This window comes from Hemicordylus capensis, chromosome 2 (genome assembly GCF_027244095.1).
Source record: "Hemicordylus capensis ecotype Gifberg chromosome 2, rHemCap1.1.pri, whole genome shotgun sequence".
NCBI classification, from domain to species: domain Eukaryota; kingdom Metazoa; phylum Chordata; class Lepidosauria; order Squamata; family Cordylidae; genus Hemicordylus; species Hemicordylus capensis.
In genome coordinates, this window is record NC_069658.1 from 398,831,270 (window position 1) to 398,852,915 (window position 21,646).

Genomic DNA, 21,646 nt, shown 5'->3' on the forward strand with positions numbered 1-21,646 from the left:
GGCAGAAATGTTCTTACCTGTTTCACTGGGCTGGAAGAAGCCCTGTAGAATATGACGGTCTGGGAAGTAAACTCTCAGTACCACCTAGTCGAAAGACAAAGAGCAAGAGCCTACTCAGGTTAACCTAAACCATGACCGGACTCCCCTTTGTCTCTGGGCAAGGCCAATTTGTTCTCAAGAAGCCACACCTTGCCATGAATGGGCAATTACACATTCCTAAAGCTGCATATGTGACTTTAAAGAGTATGACTGAAAGGATCATCTTAGACACCCATTCAGGAGGACATGGGTCTCTGGCCAGGACCAGTCAGAAACAACAATGGACAGCTGAGGCAGCAGACTGACTGAGCTATGAGTCAGGAAGTCCTTGGTTCAAACCTTACCTCTGCCACAGACTCACCAGGTGGCCACGCTCCCATCTGCAGTATGGGGATACGGACATTTTCCAGAAATTATAACAAGATAATGTATGTGAAGTGCTTTCAACACTCTGCAAGGGCTACTGCATATACATGTGAAGTATCTGTGTTGGATTTCACCTCTGTAGCAAGAGGGCTGCTGCGTCTCATAGCACAGGGGAGAAAGGACAACGAACAAGGGAAGCAGAAGAGGCAAGATCCGAGTCACACACCGAGCCTCAAGCATCCTACTATGGTGATATGCAGCACTGACCAGTCAGTCCCATCTGACATTCATCATCTATCCCAACTAATTCATCTGAGAGGCTAAATGACACATATAGTGAAGAAGAAAAATTAAATGGCAGAGCAGTAGCAGAAGCCGAAAGACTTTGCTTTGGGTATTAACTATAAGTATTAATCACCTATGCATCCCCCTTCAACATATCTACCTCTTCAGTGCTTACATACAAATGAATAAAGAGAAAAAAGTGTTACCTTTGAATAACGCTCCAACTTCTCCTTCATTTGAGCTTCTCGCTGTGCCTGTGTCATCAAGGGGGCTTCTTCCAAACGCTTCCTAGGAAGAGAGGAAGTTTAGCAAGCAGTGCAATCAGAGACCCACACAATCCGCTGCTGCCACTCCACACAATCCAGTAATTATGCCACCACCTTAAGTTCTGTATCATTTTTGGCATGCCCTCTTCCCTACCATGCATTCCTAGCTAGCAGTATACACTCAGGTACCTCTGCACACTCCTAAAAAACTGCACACTCCTAAAAAATGCGACTGCAAAAGCAGACACAATTCAAAAAGATCTTAGAAACTCTCTGATCAGAGTTGTCCACTATCAAATTTCAAACCTATCTTTGGCTATATCCAATTGTGCTTGCAAATTTCTGGTTTGCGTTAACGCACAATGCATCTTCACAACAAAATTTACTTCTGTAATTGTCCATTGTACAATTTGTTCTTGGTTGAGAGCAAAAGTACACTGATAACAGCTTTGTATGCATTCTTGCCACATTTCCCCCTTGTGGTGTAGAAAAGAAGTTGTAGACAAGCATATCTTTTTGAAACCATGTAGTATGCAGAGCTACATTCTGGGATCTTCTTGCATGGGTGCCCAGCGGCCTGTACCACTTGCTTTGTTCACAAAGGGCAGGGTAATTTTCAACATAAGTGTAAAGGGATCCAAACTTACTGGTCCTTAAAAAACTGTAAACAGAAAGCTTCCTTCAGCTTACCTATGGTGCAACAAATGCCATACCACAATACCAAAGCAATGATTGGAAGTTTAAAAAGGGAAGGTTTGATTCATTTGACATTAAACTCAAGAGTGCTGATTCACCAAGTTGATGAGAGGTAAAGGATTTATTGTAACCAGAAAACTTACAAAAAACAAACCACCCTGCAAATACAAACACAGAGACATTCTTATACTGACATCTGTTTAGCAAGCTCAAAGTTTAATTTCATCTCCTTCAATAATACAGCATTCTTCACTAGAATAACTCAATTGCCTATCATCAACAATTCAATACATTCAATATTTTACTGTTTTTAACTTGGTGTTGCAACATTTCTTTAAAATTCTCATCATTTATCCTGACATTTATCACAGTTCCAACAACCTTCTCTTATGTTAGCATTATTGGTCTATTTTATCATTTTCACAATGTTGCATGCCTTTAAACACCAATTTGTTGGGAGGTACAGTATTGTGGTAATTTCCAGTATATGGCCATCTGATCATTGCAACGGTCAGTAAGGTTATAACTACTTCCTCTTCTTTGTTCCTTCAAGAAGGATGCCAGAGCATTCAATGGCAGCCTATAATTTATAAAGTTTTCCAAAGCTTTAGTATCAATTATACATTAACAGGGGGCTGAAGGGGGGTTTCTCTGGTGCAAACACGTCTCCTCAGGCATTCAGCAGCTATCAGTTTTCTCACCACGTGCAGGCATACACGTGGAAGGTTTTCGTACTTATCTAATAGCAGAATAAAGAGAGTTTTCCCTGGGATTCCACCCCATGACCAGGGAGGGTCAAGCTCTGTTGAAAAGCGGGGGTGGGGGTGGGGAGTGGCAGCCATTTTTGAACCTACCAAAAATAAAGAAGAGTTTTAGCAGAAGCCTAGTCATGCAGCTCAGCAGGGATGATTCAGCATTTCTTTCCCTCACGTGAGCTTGCTCTGAGATAAAGGCTTTATTTCACTACAGAGATGTTGGCTACAGAAAACAAAAATCTGAGCTCCAAGAGCTGTAGCTGGCATAGGGTCATCCCTTCTCTTTGTTGCATTGTCCCCGATCTGCGGTTGTCTTAACTCTCAACATTTCCTCCTATCTTCCCTTTGTATAAACCCATGTCAGAGGCATAGTTTCTCACCTGCAGATGAAGATTCCAGTTTTCAGCTGGATAATATCACTACTCAGTGCAAAAATGAGGGGATATAGAATCTGACTTAAAAGCAGAGGGGATTTGTTTTTTGGCTCAGCACCTGACCAGACTTGCACTGCGATCAAAGGGAACCAAATGGGATTGCCAATATATAAACAAAGAAACTATGAGCTTTGTTGTCCATTCATCTATCTTAATGTTTTCTTTCCAGTGTTTATAACAGAGGCATCTAAGCAGATGACAGACAGTGCCAAAAGAATTTCCAAGGAACTTGTGACCTAGATGCGCTAGCTGAAGTTCTTGGAAACCAATAGGACATATGGACCTAAAAGCCAAGTAGGAAAATACCACCTTAAAGAATAAACATTCAGAAGGAATTTCTCCTCCTACTGTATTTGTGAGCCCTTTGGCAACAAAAATGTGTTTGTTTAAAAAAACAGTTGTAACCTGCTCTGAGCACATACAATAGTGCAGCTACACATTTAATTTTTTTAAAGGCATTTTTTTCCACACAAGAGACATGTTTTCCATGCCTGCATTTGGAGCACAAAGCCTCTACAGTTTATATTTCAATAAACATGTCCCTTCCACTTCTTTGTCCACATTAAGGATGAAACCCCTATGCACACTTACTTGGGAGTTCAAATCCCACTGAACTCAGAGAACCTTATTTCTGAGTAAGGTATGCTTCAGATCGTGCTGCACCCATATCACATATTGAACTATATTCCCCAGCTCTTAGGGAAAGGTAGTGACATTCTAGCCTGGGCAGGTAAACCTACTTGCTTAGGTGGAGAACAATAAAAAGAGACACAAAATTTCTAAAAACATGGACATTATGCACACCTGGGAGGCAAAAGGTCCTCAATATAGGGAGTTCAAAAGATTTCTTCAGAAACCAGGGCAACAGACCAAATCTGCATTATCCTTTATAGCAGCAAGGTTGTGAAAGGTCCTACAGGTGGAGTGACTTAACCACAAATAATACAACCCACCCACCCCAAACCCCCTTACCTTTCATTCTGGAGCTGGGCCAAACGTTTCCTCACATCATCTACTGTGACCTCAAAGAACTCATCAGGAAGATCATGGGAGCCAGAGACCAGAGGTTCTTTCAAATCCGGATGGCACACAACTGGCTCTCGCTCTAAATGCTGCAGAGGGAACACAAAATTGCATGAAGATGATTGAATCCAAACAGACATGGAACCAGAACAGGACAGAGAACCAGGCATTTGCACCTGCAAATTAGTGTCTTCTTCTTGTGTCCAGAGAATCCTGAACAAAAAGATCTGTTCATTCAACTATGCAGACTATAATTGACTTGTAACTTTATCATTCCCCATGAGTCCTGCTGCCCTGATCCACATGTGCTCTTATAAGAATATAAATGAAATTGTATTGCCTCAGAATTCAGGTTTACATGTACTATGTCAAAATCTCCTTGGGTGGAGATTGCTACCATATCAGAGATTAGACTTCCAGCCTAGGTTTCTCACTGATGTGGTAGCTTTGCATTTGCAGGGAGAGTCGGAGGGTGGGGACACGTTTAATTTCAATTTTTATTAATCAGTTTTACACATCCTTTTAAATAAAAGAAAAATACACTAACAAGGCAGTTTCACAAACATCAAGTAGCAATAATGCAGCAAGATGTAAACATCAAAAAGAATATCTAGAGAGGGAACACTTTTGAACAAGCTATCCAGCTATGCACGTATCTGAGAGGATACAAAACATCCCTTGCTGCATTTTGAGTCAGTTCTGTAACTAGACACCCCTCTGCACTTTACAGCCTGAAATCTGCAGGCCACCTCCCCACTGCCCACAACAAAGGTGTTGCCCCTAAACTTGGAACCATTTGGAAGTGCTACGAAAAGTCTCAATGCAATTCAAAGAAAACTTGGAAATTATCACACAGAAGTGACAAGCTGCAACAACAGGGTGTATCAGTCATGTCCTGCACTGTCAAGTTAGGGCAGGTAGAGAAAGGAGACTTTGTGGCAGAGCAGCATCCAGGCCATGCACTTAGTTATGTTCAAAGCAACCATCCATTTAATAGGATCTGGTTGCTGACAGAAGGTGGTCTTATACATGAACTTAAAGTCCTTTTGTCAGCAACTAGGCCTTGTTAGTTCTGACAGGCTAGAGAAGCTGCTGTACAGAAAAGTGTTCACTGACACACTGTGAATCCAGAGCTAAAAAGTGAAGGCACCACTTGGTCTGAATGCTTAATAGGCTCCTTTGAAGACCAGCGTCCTTGACCATCAATGATCTGCCTGGCCCCAGACTCCATAAACTTGGATATAAAAGTTCCTATTTATATCTCCCATAACCCCCACACCCTGATGTCTCCAGCACGTCCCTGTCTGTGCCCTCTTTCCCACCCACTCATCCCTGACCATCTACTGTCCTGTCCTATCTTATTCTCACTTCTCCCTAGAATCACCACCCCCCTCCCACCCTGAACAAGCCCTCTGGGAATAGAAGGAGTCTCTCTCAATTGTCAGTAGAGACAACACAAATTACAAGGCAAGATTTCCTCTATTTGTGGGCACCAGAGGGTAATTTGGGAAGTTAAAAGAGTGAGGTTGTGTGGGTGGGACCCTCAGCTACTTTTAGAAAGTCAAAGAGAGTTGGGTCTAACTAGAGGGTGAAGGAGCCTGATTGTAGCTTTCCTTGGGCAGAAAGCACAAGGAGTACCCGCGAGCTGCCAATCTGTTCTCTTGCAAAGACTACTGTCGCCTGACTTTGGCTGTTTAGAGACTGGCAGAAGCAGCACGGGATGGGCGACTGTCTTGTACGGACAGGCTAGAAGTCTAGAACTCCTACTCCTACCCCGCTAGAAGAGAGCTACCAATCTCACAAAAATCAGGGCACTTTGCCATCTTCCTACTAAGTTACACAGTAGATAAGGGTATTGATAGATTATTTTCAGTTTTCATATGGAAGCTGCTGCCAATACAAGAAACCAGTATTTCAGGACAACTGTCCTACAATGTGATGTGAAGGGGCCACCTGTCACCTCACCTACTAACTGCTATCCCATTTCCTCTCCTCCAATTTGCACGTCAATAAGCTCCAGCTGAAATTGCTGTGCGTGCACACTGACCTTTGGTCCTGGGGTCAAGAGTCCAGAACAGCTACCTGTTTTATCAGAGGCTGGAGAAACAGACAAGTCCTATGCCCATATCTTGACAATCCCCAATTTCAAACCAAGGAGATAATCCAAAACTGAAAGCCATCAATTAATGCCCTGCTAACAGTTGCTTATTTTTTCTAAGAGCTGCAAACTAAAACACCTGAAACCAGATTGGATAAAATATCATCATCATCATTTTTTAAATTAAAAATCAGCATTTTACAAAAATGTAAATAAAATACAAAATTTACAATTTTCATCTAAAAAAACCACTATATCATCTAAATAAAATAAAAATTTTAAAATATATATATCTCATAACAAACATGCTACACCAATGAATTAATGACTCTCTCACACACATACACCCACAGAGTTACCTACCAATTTATACATTCGTTTCAGTTTTCTCTCATGAAAATGGCTCTAATTTGCCCAGCAGTGTCCAGCAACTAGCAGCTCTTGCTTTGGACGTTTCTGGACTTTCAGTTTCTGTTTCTAAGCCTATTTTTCATGTGCAAAGCCACAGGCTGGATGTTTTGTGTTCATGGTTGGGCCACACCAGAGGATTTAAGACAGAAACACAATTTAAGAAAGGAGGTGGAACAGAAGAACAGTGGAGGAAGAAGGGATGGCATTGTTCAGTATACAGCTCCCTGTACTGCCCCAGATTTTGACACTGAAATACTGTCATAGCTTCTGGGTCTAAGAAACACTATCTGGGAATATTCTAAAAAAATGCCTTCCTTAGGTAAAAAGGAACACTGACTTACCATGAAAGGTTATTTTTCCCTGTGTCTGGAGCTCATCAAATAGAATTGTGTACTGAGCATGCTCAAGACTGGACTGGGTCACATGTGGCTAATTTCCTGCCACTGGAGGCGCCCTACCCCAGTTCCTGGACTGTTGTGAAGTGTGTGGTATGTTGTAGGAAAAAACTGAGAAATCTGAAGTCAGGAGGAAACTAACAGAAAGGGTTAGGGAAGAAACAGCCTAGATATAAGAAAGAGCAGGATGAACGAACAACCTAATAGACACTGAAAATCCTGAGAGCTGCTTCACCCATGAAAACATGCAATACCTTCCCACTAACTAGAGAAATGGATGCCAGGTTGGATTCTGCCCAGTTGAGGTTAGACTCCATCAGGAACTTGGACTGAGTGCTGCCCTGCCTGTTTATGTGGGCTCTGGCAGTGATGTTGCCTGTCCGGAGTAAGACATGTCTGCCCCAAAGGACATGATAAAACTGGAAAAGGGCAAGTCGGGTGGCTGGAAGTTCCAACCAGTTTATGTTTTTCTTTGCTTTGACCGGGAACCACCAAGCCTGAGCTAGGTGCCCTAAGCAGTGGGCTCCCCAACCCTGGAAGCTGGCATCTGTGATGACCACGATCTTGGAAGGCTTGGAGAGGGGAAGGTCCTTGAGAAGAGCCGGGGAGAGCCACCTCCAGAAGGACTGCCGGACCGTGATAGGGAGGGGGATGTGCTTGTGAACGGATGCTATTATCAGGTCCCGGTATGGGAGGAGCAATCACTGAAGGGGACAAGAGTGCCACCTGGACCACAGTGTACACTCCATGCACGCTATCATGGAGCCCAGCGCCTCAGACAGGAGCATGAGATCCGCTGAGTGACGGTGAAGGTGTGGACTTAATTGAGCTGACATCTTGTCCCTCCTTTCTTGAGGAAGGGAGATGGAGTCCCATGCTGTGTTGAAGAAGGCTCCTAGGTGTTGAAGGGGTTGAGGTGACACTTCTCTTGGTTCACTACAAATCCATGGTACCTGAGGTCCTGCAGGGAGTGCTGGACATCCTCCTGAGCCTGATAGAGTGATGGTGCCCTGATGAGCAAGTCTACTGATAGGTGAATGTGCACCCCCTTCAGGCGCAAGTTAAGGATGTGCAAGGAACCACGGCCGGGCGATCTGGAAGTGGCAGGCTTGGCACTTTAAGGGGCGGGAGGAGGATGCACTTATCCCTCCCACAGCATTTCCCCCGCCAGCGTCGTTTATTTCCAAAAACCTTTGGGGCAGCAGCATACCTCCCTGCCACCCCGTTGCCCTCATCGGCTGGAAGTACCAGGCGCGCATGCGCCGATGAGGGTAACAGGGCAGCAGGGAGGTACGCTGCCACCCCGAAGGTTTTTGGAAATAAACAATGCCAGCGGGGGAAATGCGGCGGGAGGGATAAGTGCACGCTCTCCCCACCCTTAAAGTGCCAAGCTCGGGACCTTCGAACCGGCTCCAGCTTTTGAACTGGTTTGGAGGCCTCTAAAATGGCCTCTGAACTGGTTTGTGCACATCCCTAGAGCAAGTGAGCTATGACTACCACCATGACTTTCATAAAAACCCGGGGGGCTAAGAAAAGACTGAATGGTAGGGCCCGGTATTGGAAGTGTGTGGTGTTGTAGGCAAAGCAGAGAAAACATCTGTGTTCCTGTCAGATGGGCACATGGAGGTAGTCTTCCAAGAGGTCCACCGATGCCAGGTAGTCATTTGGCTGGATGGTCTCCTTGATGGTGTGGAGAGATTCCACCCTGAACTTTTTCTTTTGGATGAAGCAATTCAGGTGTTTTAGATCTAGCACTATCCTCCAGGTGCCATCCTTCTTCGGAATGAGGAATAGGAGTGAGTATATGCCTAGACATTATTGCACAGATGGAACCTGTTTGATCACTTGGATTTGAAGAAGATGATGAATGGCTTGGGCTATGCAAAGACGTTTGACCAGATTGTTGGAACGAGGCAAGATGAGAAAGTGGTGAGGGGTACGGATGTGAGATCGAGAGAATAACCATTGGAGATGGTGTCAAGAACCCACTTGTCCTGTGAGGTAGACATCCAGGTTGTAACCAACTCAAGCAGTCTGCTGCCCACTGGTACTGAGTCACTGTTTCCGCATGTTGGAGAAATCAGGAGCGAAGGGTCTGGATCCAATTCCTCTGGTATTGCCACAATATTGCTGACACGACTGGGGTCTGCCAAAACCTCTAGACTTAGGGGGTCGCTGGTCCCTAAAGTGTGATGAGGGAGCTCCTTGGAATTGCCAGTTGGTACAAAAGGAGTGTGTAGGGGTATGAAAAGCATACCCTACGGTTTGAAGGCATGGCTTTTTTCTTGTCCCTCGTTTCAACTAGAATAGGATCAAGAGAGGAACCGAATAGGTCAGTGCCTGAAAAAAGGAGAAGAGGTTAAGGAAAGTTTTGATTTTGTGTCCATATTCTAGCTCTTTAGTCAGAGAGACCTGCAAACAGCCACTCCTGCCACCATGGCTTTGGATACCTGCTGGATGTAATCCAGGCTGGAATCCACCATGAGGTCCGCTGCCTTGGCCATCTTATTAATACCTTTGCGGATTTTGGTGTTTTCAGGGGGGACTAGGGCAGCAAGTTCCTTGGCTAGAGGACTGACATGTGAGAGAAGATGGAGGTCATGGTGGCAGCCCTAATGACAGTGGCTGAGGCTTTGTGTGCCTTTTTAAAAAGTAGGTTGCACTTCCTGTCCTCCTGAATTGTTAACTGCTCTTGTCCTTCAGTGTTGACAATGGAGCCAGATATCATTTGTAACACAAGGGGTGTCTTACTTGGGTCACTGCTAGCATATTCATAACATCTTAAGAATGTAATGTTTCCTAGGCAGGTTACCAATTGGCTTGGAATATGCTAGGCATTGCCATTCAGCACACATAACCTTACAGAAAAGAGAGGGGAAGGGAACAGTAGCAGAAGTGGAAGAGACGGAAGGAAAGACATTTTGGTCCAGGGCAGGAGTAGAGTCAGACTCAGAGGGGGTGACATCATTAATGGCCCTCTTAGCTTTGGAAAGGACATCAAAGTTGGCTGAGGAAAAGAGTCTGGAAGAGATAGGAATGTGAGGTGAAAGCTCTTCCTCAGATAACTCCCCTTCCTCCTTGTTGGAATCCACCGGATCAATAGGGTTTCCCGAACCTGACTGAGTGGAATATGAATCACACTCTGGCAGAATGGGAGGGGGGAATGGGAAGAGTGCGGGGAGGGGGGGAAGGAGGTAAGAGTGGAGACACAACAGGGTTAGCAGCGGGGAGTGGAACGGCTGGAGGCAGTGCCAGGGCAGCAGGTGGAGGTGCAGCTGGAGAAGGCTGTGGTAGAATTGACAAGGCAGGTGTGGGACGAGGTGCAGGTGGGTGCAAGGAAAGGTTAGGCAGGGAGTGAGGGAACCTAGGACGTTTAGGCCATGGTGAATCCTCTGTCAAGGAGGAATGGCGTGCCTGCCTCTTGTGCCTGGAGGCCAGGATCCTAGGAGGAAAACGACCCTGTTCAGATAAGGGGATCGCCTGCCTGCGCAGGCCGGAGTCGGGAGATGAGGAGGAGAGACACCCTCCACCACGTCTGGCCACCGGTCTAGGAGACCTTGGTGGTAAAAGTGGGGCCTGGGCCCGGTTCTGGGGCAAGGGGTGGCTGGGCTGGGGCCAGGACTGGAGCTGCTGGTAGAATGGTTTCTTTTGGCACCAGGCATTCACGCCTAAAAAATTATTTGAACCAGGCCACAAACTCAGGATTAAATGGCGGAGGTGGGGCGATGAGGGGCTGTTCTGCAGGACTTACTGGGATCGGCAGCACCGGTGGTCCTGATGGTTGTGGCTCCAATTGAGGTCCAGTTGGCTGGGCAGGATTGTAAGGTGCAGGGCGTGCTGGAGTCAGGATGATGAGAACTGGAGTTTCGGTCGACAGTGTGGAGGGAATGTGCGGATGAGCCACTTCTCCCTCAAACGCTGGCCCCACTGGTGGGGATAGCAAGGATGCCAAGGGATCGCCCTAAGGGCGTTGGTCGTCTGCTGTTTTCAATGTTTTAAGCTTTGGTGCAACGTCGCAAGTCTCTGAGTGCTTGCAAACATCTTTGATGAGGAGTCGCTGACTTAATCGGACCGAACTCTCCCCTTTTGAGGCTGGGGATGATATGCATTTATTTTATGGCTGCGCTGAGTCTCCGCAATGTTTAGACTTGTGGGAAGCCTTCTTAAAGGGTTTAATTAAGTGCCTCGGCTGGGATTTGATCTAAAATGGCGGGCATGGCAGCAGTCTGTGTGGAAGATGCCAACCTGGCCCGCTCAGAGAAAGCTGTCAGGTCCTGTTGTACAGGGTTAGGTTCTCGCACCTGTTGGGAGCCCTCTGAAAGGGAGCCCCTAAGGAGCTCTTCGGCATGTGCCAGCTCCATCAGAGGAGCAAGAGAAAACACAGAAGCGAAAAGAATTTAGATAAGCCAATTAGGTCAAATTAGAAAGGAAAAGAGATATTTGGAATTAAAGATTTTGTATCGAAAATAGAGTAGCTCCCTTTTCCCACCCTCGCACAATCTAGAGAGAGAGAGAGAGGTGAAGGGAGGAAAAACAAGTCAGAAATCGAAAATTAGCCAGAATAGTCTAAAAATGGAAGAGCTCTTTCACAGGCCTGCAAGCTTGAGCAAGACAGGACTGGAACTGGGGCTATGGTGCCTCCAGTGGCAGGAAATTAGCCTAACATGATCCAGCCCTGTCTCAAGCATACTTAGTACACAACCCTATCTGATGAGCTCCAGCACAGGGGAAAATGTGTCAATTGTAAACAGTGCAACAAGGAGATGCTGCTGCAGGAGATGGCATGAAATAAGGAGATGCTTGACACCAGTTATAAAGGTATCCACTACATAAAAAACCAGCTATTATATACCATTTCCTAAATTAGTAAAGATCACGTTATAGTATCTAAAAAAGTACACAAAGTATACCCTTTTGGATGTTGTAATTTAACAAGTTTTAGTGATCAAATCTGCACAACAATTTAAGAAATATATGAAGTATCAGTTGGAAACTTGATTTACAATCAATTATTTAAACTGAGGTTTTCTCTTGGTGTTTTAAATCAATTATCTAAACTGCATTGGTTTAAATCAATCCACCTGGTCTGGAACTATTGCATCCATAGCTGGATCCCAAATAGAGAAGCAAACAGAGCTCAAAACATATAGGAATGTACAGTTTAAAGGCTTAAGTCAATGCTCATTATGGAGAACACAATCAGAAAGTAAAGTAACATTCCACCAGCAATTCCTGTGACCACAGTTCATATTTATTCTTTTGAATATGCAGTTGGTTTGGGCTTTTATACGCTACATCTCCACCTAAATTACAAGAGCTCTAAACCTAGACACTGGGTTCTTCATCACCCCAAAGTTACTCTCCGGTGGCCCAAACTATAGACTTCCTGAGACAGATAAATTCTAGGACCTTAAGATGTTTACCATCCAATTGTGCAACTGGTTTGGAATGAAATACTTAGAGCTGTCAGCATTCAGCTTGTCTCTCAACATCACTGACTGCTGAATAACTGAAGCAAATCCCAGAAGGGCTATGTCTAGAAACAAGTAATTGACTTGAGGACAGAAACAATGCAACACATTCCTTTCCTCCGCCTGTTAAACTCAGGACACTGGCAACTTCCAGTGTGGCTAGGGATGGCAGCCAAACACTGAGACAAAGGAAACTGGACCCCTTGCATACCAAGCCTTTCCAGTATGACCCCCCAATACGTCATTATTTACTAAGAGCTCTCAGAGTTCTGGACGTGGAGCTGCAACTGATGGGTTGGTGGAGCAGCACCTTACGTTATCGCAGCTCCTACCAACATTCAGTCATAACAGCCAAAGGAAAGCCCTTCTGGATCAAACCAAAGGCCTATCTATTCCAGCACCCTGTTTCCCATAGTGATGTGCCAGAGGCTTCTGGGAAGCCCACAAGCACGTCATACAGGTGACAGTCCTCTTGCCGTTGCTCCTCAGCACTGGTATTCAGCGGCATCATGCTTTTGAACCTGGAATAACCATCATTATGACTCACAGCCACTGACAGACCCATCTTCCATGATCTGTCTAATCTGTTCTTGAATCCATCTAAGCGAGTGGATATTTACTATATCTTGTTGGAGTGAATTCCACACACTGTTTATGCACTGTGTAAATAAGTACTTCCTTTTGTCTGTCCTGAATCTTTTACCGACCCATTTCATCTCTAGAAGGGCCCTATGATCCAATAATCATTAGTAAAGGATGATGAGAACCAACGACAATGCATACACATGAAGTTTGCATGACGGAGTACTTATGTGGCCATTTTGAATCATACAGTTCTTCCATTCTGAGAACCACTGCGAAAGCACTTAAGGGAAAGATAAATGTGCAACTAAAAGTCCCCTCCCTTCAGTTTTGATGCCCAAAATGAATCTTGGAGATCTTTCATCAGCAGGATTATTATAGGCCATCTGCGAGCCCAGTGCTGTGGGTCTGCAACTCCAAGATACCTATTAGGCTCCTAAGTATCACTGTGATTCACAGTCAAGGATGGCAGTGCATGCTGCAACTTTAAAGCAAGATGCTGGGCAGAACCAGTTCCTCTCTCCCACTGCAGAATTCTCCGATCTCTATGAGAATTTGGAGTACAGCTACCTTCTAATAATTAATGTTTTGACATCAAAGTCAAAGCATGGCTGGTCTGTAAACCATCTCCAGCACAGAAGTGGAGGGACGCCGGCACAGATTTTATCCAGCCTCTTCCATCAAATCCAAAAAACCACACACAGGCACAACATTAATGGGAAGATTCTTTTGCTAAAATGGACCTTTGATGTTTAAAAATAATTTGTTTTGTTTGGGGTTTTTTCCTCTTCCCCCTCTGGACTGAAAAGGGACAAAAAGCAGATGCCATGTGGCCAACCCCATTCTAGGGCTGCTGATGAGAGCAAGGCGAGGGAATAGAAGGAATGGAGGAGGGAGTGCAATGTAATCAATCAGCAGCAAAAGCACACGAGATCAAAGGGCCTGAGAGCAGCAGTCAGAGTCACACACTGTTTAACATGAAGGAGGGAAACCTTCAACAGAACCTGCAGCTGCTCCCAAGACAGCTCTCCACCAATCCTGGGAAGGTGGGCTTCAGGGGCATCTCTTAAGTAAGCTAAGTTTTTGGCAGAGTAACAACCCCATCACGGTTGTAGAACAACAGGTTTCCATAACTACAGGCAAAACAATGCAAGAAGAGTTAGAACTGGCTTAAATCCAAGTATCACAGCTCAATAAAGCCATTTTCCTAAGGTGAAGTGAAGGTCTCTTTCCACTTCCTACTACAACCAGAAAGGGTAGCACCCACAATAAAGTGCATTATATCTGGGCAGGTAACATGCTCAAAAGGGGTTAGGAATAGGATGGGAAGAATGCTATGAAACTCCAGGGATCTCGAAGGACCAGCCAGTTCTGAGCACTCATGAATATGTATCACTTGGCTAAGAAAATATTTGCTTTTGGCATCAGGAGCTATTTAGGATAAAAGATCAAGGCCTAATTACACTCCTAAGCAGAAATGAGGAGCAATCACAAAGATGTCTCAGGGTGGGGGAAAGAACTGCTTCAACAGATTGGTCTGATTCTCCCAAATTCCATGTTTTTTTCTTGCTGCTCCTGTTTGTTTTTGTTTTAATTCATCTTTCTTCACTAGCCCAATCCCAAGGGCAGCAAGAGAGACTCAAGTTTCAGGAACTCAACAGCAGAACAGTTTCAAAAAGGACAAGGAAGCAAAGCTTACTAAACTAAAGACAGGACTTACTCCAAGAATAGTAGTGGCAACTGAACTTCAACCCTAATTTCTAGATGACAGGCCTCAGTGCCCCCATCTTCTTCTTGACACAATTGCATACTGTGATGTTTTTCAGCAACAGAACTCCTGCTGAGTCAAGGAAGTTAGAGAACACCTTTCCAGAACCTGAGAAAGTTCTGATAAATCAAACTCCATTTCAGCTTCAGCAGAAGCATGCAATCAGTGTTTTAATGCTCTGCCCCAGTCACAAAGGTAGAGTTCAGTCACTGTGCTTAGTCCTGCAATCTGTACAGAAAACCCAACAAATCTGAGTGCTGTACTTTTGACTCAGCCCTGTCACTATCACCTAACATCACCAACTCAGAACATTTTAGGTTTCAAAATGCATTAGGAGAGAGGGTTATAAACTCCCACTTCCCAAACATCCTGTTCCACTTTGATTCTAATACATCAAGTCAAGCAGGCCAAAGATCAAACTCTGCCCAATCTACCTCATCTTCATGAATGTCAGAGGCAGAAGGCCAGCAGTTTAGCTGTAGGATGATATGACTGGAAACTCCAAATACTAACAAGTCGCCTTCATCTCTTCAAAACCTGGTATTAAAGCAGGATCAGCAGAGAGAAAAATCCGTCTACCCCAGAATGTTGTAAGCAAGCCAAACCATTACCTCTTTTTGCTCCTTTCGTTTTTCTTGGCTGTTCTTTAACTTCTTTGGCTTGGAAGGCCCTCCAGGGCTGGCCAGAGATATTGGTAGGTTTGACACTGGCACGTCTGATACTGGAGAAGAGCCACTGCCCAGACGCTGCCCACTGCCTACGAAAGGGACAAATGAAGAAGGCACAGGCTCCAAGGAAAGATGGCGCTCTCCTGAGCTGCCTTGAGATTCTTTGCTCCAGTCCTGCTTATCCATGCATCTGTTGGCAGAGACAGCCTCATCACTGCAGACTGAACTGGTTGAGGGGGGGCTTCTGTGAGGCAGAGATGAACCCGCTGGCTCCTCCTTAGCAGACGGCTTTGCTGCTAGTTCCTTAAGAGATCCGCTGCTCCCAGCTTCTGCATGGCCAGAAGTGGTGGGCATCTTTGTGGCCACCCTGGGGAGGCGAGGAGCGGGGAAGAGACATAAAAAGGGGGAGGAGTGAAATTGCTACCAATATTGAAAAATAGATAACTAAATCCCTATTGCAAGATACCATGGGTAGCATTCAGACCTTTGGTAGAGTCGTGTACAGTACTGTTGGTGGTAGTTCCGCCTTCCGTAAGCAGGAGGTGAGTTCCACTCATGCAAGGGCATCTTGTGCATGAAGAAGGTTCTAGCATGAGTACAACTCTTCTTCGACTTGCAGAAAAAGGTACTGTTCACAGCACACCACTCTACTAAAAGTCTGGCTGCCACCCAACAAGTAAAACAAAATTCATCATATATTTCAGATTATTACAATAATTCAGATTATGACAGAGGACAGAAAGAAGGCTAAGAGAGACATTTCCCCCCATGTAGGTTTCTTCTGGCCTTCTTTCTGTCCAGACATCATAGAAAATGTGTGGTCAACACACTTTAGGGAAGCACGAGTCAGACAGTTTTTTCCATATAATGTGTGAAGCAGCTCTCAGAGCTATCACAAAAAGGCACAACATATAACTAAATGGTCTGAGGGGAGATGTTCCAGGGTAAGGAGCATGTGAATATTTGGGGCACCTAATCAGGGGCTTGGACAAAAAGTCTGAAGATATATTTATTTCAGTATTTAAATGGCTCAAGTCACTTTTATTGCACGTAATCTTTGGCCATTGCAACCAATACTTATATGCTACATCATCTGGCCAAAGGACACCTGAAGCAGCACACAACAGGCCAAATATGCAAAAATCATAGAACAGATTTTGTGTTGATAAATTGTTAAGAGTTAACAGCAAAAACTAAATGTCAGCAGAAGTCAAAACAAACATCAAATCCAAGTGAAAAAGTACAGCATGCATCAATGAGATGGAAATTTTTTAACTGCCAGCAAAAAGGACAGAAATGAGGGAAACAGTGAAACTCGTATGGAAACACACTCCACCATGTGGGTATGGTGCTACTACAAGAAAAGCCCTGATTCACAACCTTATCAACTCTGAATGCTTGAGCTGAAAGGCAGGATATACCTTCTTATACTGTATAACGCTAATAAAATCCACACCTCGCTAAAGAGTGGAATGTCAAGCAAGGGCTTCACCTGCTGATAGTAATGTATGGAACCTACAGGAGAAGGCATTTCCTAATATATGCAGGACCCAGCAAAAATAACCTATCCCAGCCAACCAGCAATGCTGCACAGTGCACAACATGGACAGCTGTTCTGCTAGAAGCAGACTGTGTAGTAGTAGGTTCTGGACAGTATTCTCTGTGCGTCCCTCTTAAGTGAAGCAAACAATCTCTCTCTCTCTCCTCTTCCAGTAGCATTGACGGTTCAGTGTAGCATCTGCAGCAACTACACGTGAGCAGCACACTCAGATAAACAGACAGTTACAATGATTAAGTACCAGTCTGTGGGTGTTCCCTTAATTACCCTCCCCCCGCCCAAAAAAAACATGAAACAAAATGATTTATCCTTTATGAGAAAAACAGAGACAGAAGCAACATTTACTAATAAGGGAAAATATGTGGTGCTTCCCAACCTGATGATGGCATTGCCTCCAGTCAAGCCAAGCGACTTCAGACTTGTCTTCTCCAGAGCAGATTTCCCAGTTACCTGAAACAGAGACGGGGGCAGATACTCTATGCATCAGTTCTGCACAGGTGGTGCTTGGACACCAAGGAGTAATTCTGGAGCTAACCCTCTTGTACTTTGCCTACCATACTTTCAAACTGCTTTATGTTCTGTTCAGTGTCTCATCCATGAAGTCAGAGAAGGTCACAGTTCAGTGGCAGAGCGCATGATTTGCATATAGACAAGGTCCCAAGTTCAATTTTTGGCATCTCCAGTTGCAGAATCTCATGTAGCTGGTGGGAATTGGTTTTTGCTCAAGACCTTAGAGAACAGCTGCTAGTCTCCGAGTGAACATTATTGGGCTAGATGGATCAATGGTATGACCAGGTGTAACACAGCTTCCTTTTCTTCATATGCTCATTCAGATTTGCCTAGCTGCCTTTGTTTATAGGGGGACAATTTCTACCCCACCAGCAGAGCTGAACTGCCCAGCACCCTAGTTGTGAGGTTGCCAAATCAGTGATGGCCAGCACACAGTCTCAGCATAAGGGTGGTCAGTGTAGAGCCCGGCAGAAAATACAGGGGAAGGCGGGCATATGTTGGGAGCAGGGGGACAAACTCCAAAATGCTGGCATATAAAGTATTAAACAAAAACATAAATGCTGCAGAGATCAAAACATGGAAAAAGCAAATATTTCTTAAAATGAAACCACTGTTGTGACTCTTGGGCTTTAGAAGAACTTGAAAAAACACACAAACAAGTCATTGAGAATGTTTTATGGCCTTAGAGGCTTGAGCTGAGCGACCCATGATTATGTTCCAGCAGAGGGGGTTTTTTCCTCTCCCCCACACAAACACATCTAGCTTTGAAGAGACCAAAGCTCTTCCATTTCCCTTCTCCAGCTAGCCCAGAGAAGGAACTCATTTTCCAGGTTGGAAAGCTGTGCTGGGTATATCGTGTTATTTTCATAGCAGATGAAGGGGGGTGGCTGACTGAGAAGACGGGTTTGTTGACTTACCTCATCTCGCATGTAAATACAGACAGGGGAGATTTCACAGTACTGTTCCACGTATTCCCTGAAAGGGAAAAGAAAAATCAAGCATGTCCTGTCAAAGAGCCCTGTGCTAGCTTTAAGTTCACTGAAAAAGCAACCAGCCTGACCCAAGCCCAATCTATTAGCCCACATTCTTCACAGCCTTATGAGGGAGGAGCAAGAGCTCTGCCCTTGCAGGGAGCGGGGTAAACTAGCTGCACAACCCTCAGAGACATATTCCTGGTAGTAAACAAGGCTTTTGCAGGGAGGGGTAAGAAGCAAAAATTACTTTCCAATCCCCCTCCTTGTGCGTTGCAAGACAAGCTTGCAGCACAGCTAGTCTACCAGCTCCCTGTGAGGGCAGAACCCTTACCCTGCCCTCATAAATCTGTGGAGAATGTGGGCCATTATCTTCTGTGAGGTTTTCCAAGCCTGGCCCAATCCAAATAGCCACAGGTCTGCACCTACCAGTAAGTATTAAATACTCAATGGGCAAGTTACTATTTTCTCTCCCAGCCCAAGAATGCTGCCATACATTTCCATTATTTTGCTTCAGAAAAACAACAACTGTTAATCAAATACATTATATGGCATCAAGGAAACAGATTTAGAGCATATGATTCAAATACACAGGCCATGTCCCAAAGGCCACAAAATCTGCATGTATTGTAAGCAAAACCAAGCTGGTCTTCAGGATGGACCAAATGAGATTAAGTTTTCCAATGCAGTAACTTCATCTCTCCAAAGAGGGACAGCACTATACTGTGGACAGAGACACAGTGGCTGACAAGCAGACTAACATCACATTGATGGAAGAGTGTTTCCCATCATGCACAGGGACAAGGGCAACTTATGCTGATCCCCACTTCCCTCTGCAACCACCTGCAGCGAGAAGGCAGCTGCAGGGACACATTTTGGAAGGCACAGGCAAAGGAGGGGGGCACTGCAGAAGTAAGGGGGCAACTGCCCCATAAATGACAAAAAATGCTCCCCACCAGCATGGCATTAGTCTGGATGCCAGACACTAAATGAAGACAATGCCTCTTTTGTCTTCATTAAGGCAAACTATATATGTATACAATACATGTGTAGGAACACGCTATAGACTCCCTGAGTTGGATCCAGAGCACTGCAAACAGAATACCACTTGTGGAATGGGGCTTTCCCCCTTGTGCTGTTGCAGTCTCACAAACCCTCCTTTGGATCCAACTCACTGCTTCTTTAGCCCAACAGTTTTGGCAAGCATGCCACAAGTTGTCCCACAGACAAAGTGATAGCATTCCACAACGTAGAACAGTAAATATTTACTAAAAAAACTCCTCCCACAGAAGCTGTCTCTGCTCCCTTCTCCCCCTACAGCCCCCTGTGGCCTATCCCACCCTCTTCTGGAAGATACCTCACCCTCAGGAGATACTTTTCAGGAGATGCAGAGGGCTGCTCCGCAGAGAAGGGAAACTACCTTCTGCAAGCTTCCTGTCTCCCATCCCCACACGGGTTTATTTTGTTCATTCATTCATTCATTTTATAAAAAACATCTTTTGGACCTCATTGATTTCCTTTAGCTCAGGGATCCTCAACGTTGGGCCCCCAGATGTTCTTGGACTTCAACTCCCATAATCCCCAGGCCCAGTGGCCTTTGGCTGGGGATTATGGGAGTTGAAGTCCAAGAACATCTGGGGGCTCAACGTTGAGGATCCCTGCTTAGCTCATTTGAATGTGACATGTGTGGCTCTTTAATAGTTCTCTGTTGTGCACAGAGGCATATCTAGGGAAAATAGCGCCTACGGCAAGCACTGAAATTGCGCCCCCTGTCCAAACATCTGACATCAGTCTTTCAGATAACTTTACCATAATATCAGCTCAAAAATACAAGTCAAACTCATTAATCTTTTAATATTTCAAAAACTATTTAGCAGTGGACGTAGCCAGACCAAAAAATGCTGGAAAACTACATATTTCAGTGTGCTGGGGCTCATGAAATACCCAAATACTATGTGGAGGTATACCTAGAAAACTAAACAGAAGTGCCTGTCTAATTCTCTACTATGCATTGTAGCATCATTATTATATAAGTTTAAAAAATAAATGGAGAATTTGACTTTTCCCAGATACTCTGAAAATAATGAAAGGATATGCAGAATAAATTGTGTCACTGCTTGGAATATATTCTAGTCTTTCAGAAAGACAGTTAAAATGAGAGAAAGAGAGCAAGAAACTCCCAGTGGGCCTTAATACTAAGGATTTCACACTGATTCAAAGACAAACTCACTGTTAATAGCCATATTATTAAGACATCACATTTAACTCACTTAGCACAAGAAGCAAAGTAAGAGCAAATGAATCCAATTCTAGCTCATAAGCTTCAGCTCAGTATTCACAAGCCCTGATTCTCTGTACATAGTGCTAAACTGAATATGTGTACAGTGAATTATATTATATTAATTAAAAAAATTTTTTTTTACCTGTAGTCCCTTTGGGGGGCTTCCTAAAGTATGTTGGGGTGGGGTGTCTGCAAAGGTAACCCCTCCCCCCGCTGGCCTCTAGGGCCTCACAGAGGCCATTTGAGCATGCATGGTGGTTATTTTGTTTTCGGCAGCCATTTTTTAATTTTTTTAAATGGTGCCCCCCTTCAAGTGGCGCCCAGGGCACGTGCCCTGCCTGCCCCACCCTAGATACGCACCTGGCTGTGCAATACTGATGCTGAAGGACTCCTCTGTCAGACTTCTTGGTTATAGTGGAACAGAAACCACCCCTTTCAAAAGGTGTCCTCCTAGCTACAGTTTTTGAAAAGGCTGTCTAGCAGCCCAGTTCTCAAGTGGAGAAAACAAGCACTTTCCTATTTGACCAACAAGCATTTGGTCAAACAGAAGCAGCAGCACACCAATGTTCAGGATTGAATGACATTTGACTAATATTTTGAATTAAACACATCTTTAGTAAGCACATAAATGAAGCTGTGCCCTTGCAGGAGGACCAACTTGAAAGAGCATCCTACCAATGACATACTTGCGAGCACCAAAAAGGTAGGATTCCCAATACCTTGTTTAAGAACATGACACATAGGCAATAATAACAGTACGCTGATAACACCCAAATCTATTTCTCCTTATCATCCTCCTCAGGAAACTGCATTCACTCCCTCAATGCCTGCCTACGGGTGTAATGGGCTGGATGAAGGATAACAAATTGAAGCTGAATTCAAGCAAGATGGAGGTGTTCATTGTGGGGGATCTGAATTTAAGGGATGAGTTATATTCCTGTGCTGGATGGGGTTACACTCCCCCAGAAGGAACAGGTACGCAGCTTGGGTGGAGGCTATGGCCGGGAGTGCTTTCTATCAACTTCGGTTGATTCAACAGCTGCATCCATTCCTTGAAGAGAACGATCTC

General features: G+C 44.7%; 1 protein-coding gene across 4 annotated transcripts in view; it reads right to left on the minus strand.

Annotated features, from left to right (window-relative positions):
* The window catches only part of ASPSCR1 (ASPSCR1 tether for SLC2A4, UBX domain containing), a 101,835-nt gene that overhangs the window by 42,843 nt on the left and 37,346 nt on the right, over positions 1–21,646 (minus strand). For all 4 annotated transcript variants that reach the window (XM_053294478.1, XM_053294474.1, XM_053294475.1 and 1 more), the window contains 6 exons: positions 18,243–18,300; positions 17,192–17,265; positions 15,201–15,624; positions 3,814–3,953; positions 897–978; positions 18–84 (listed from right to left, as the gene is read on the minus strand). In XM_053294478.1, coding sequence (XP_053150453.1) covers positions 18–84; positions 897–978; positions 3,814–3,953; positions 15,201–15,624; positions 17,192–17,265; positions 18,243–18,300 — 845 coding nt within the window. The remainder of the gene's footprint in view (positions 1–17; positions 85–896; positions 979–3,813; positions 3,954–15,200; positions 15,625–17,191; positions 17,266–18,242; positions 18,301–21,646) is intronic.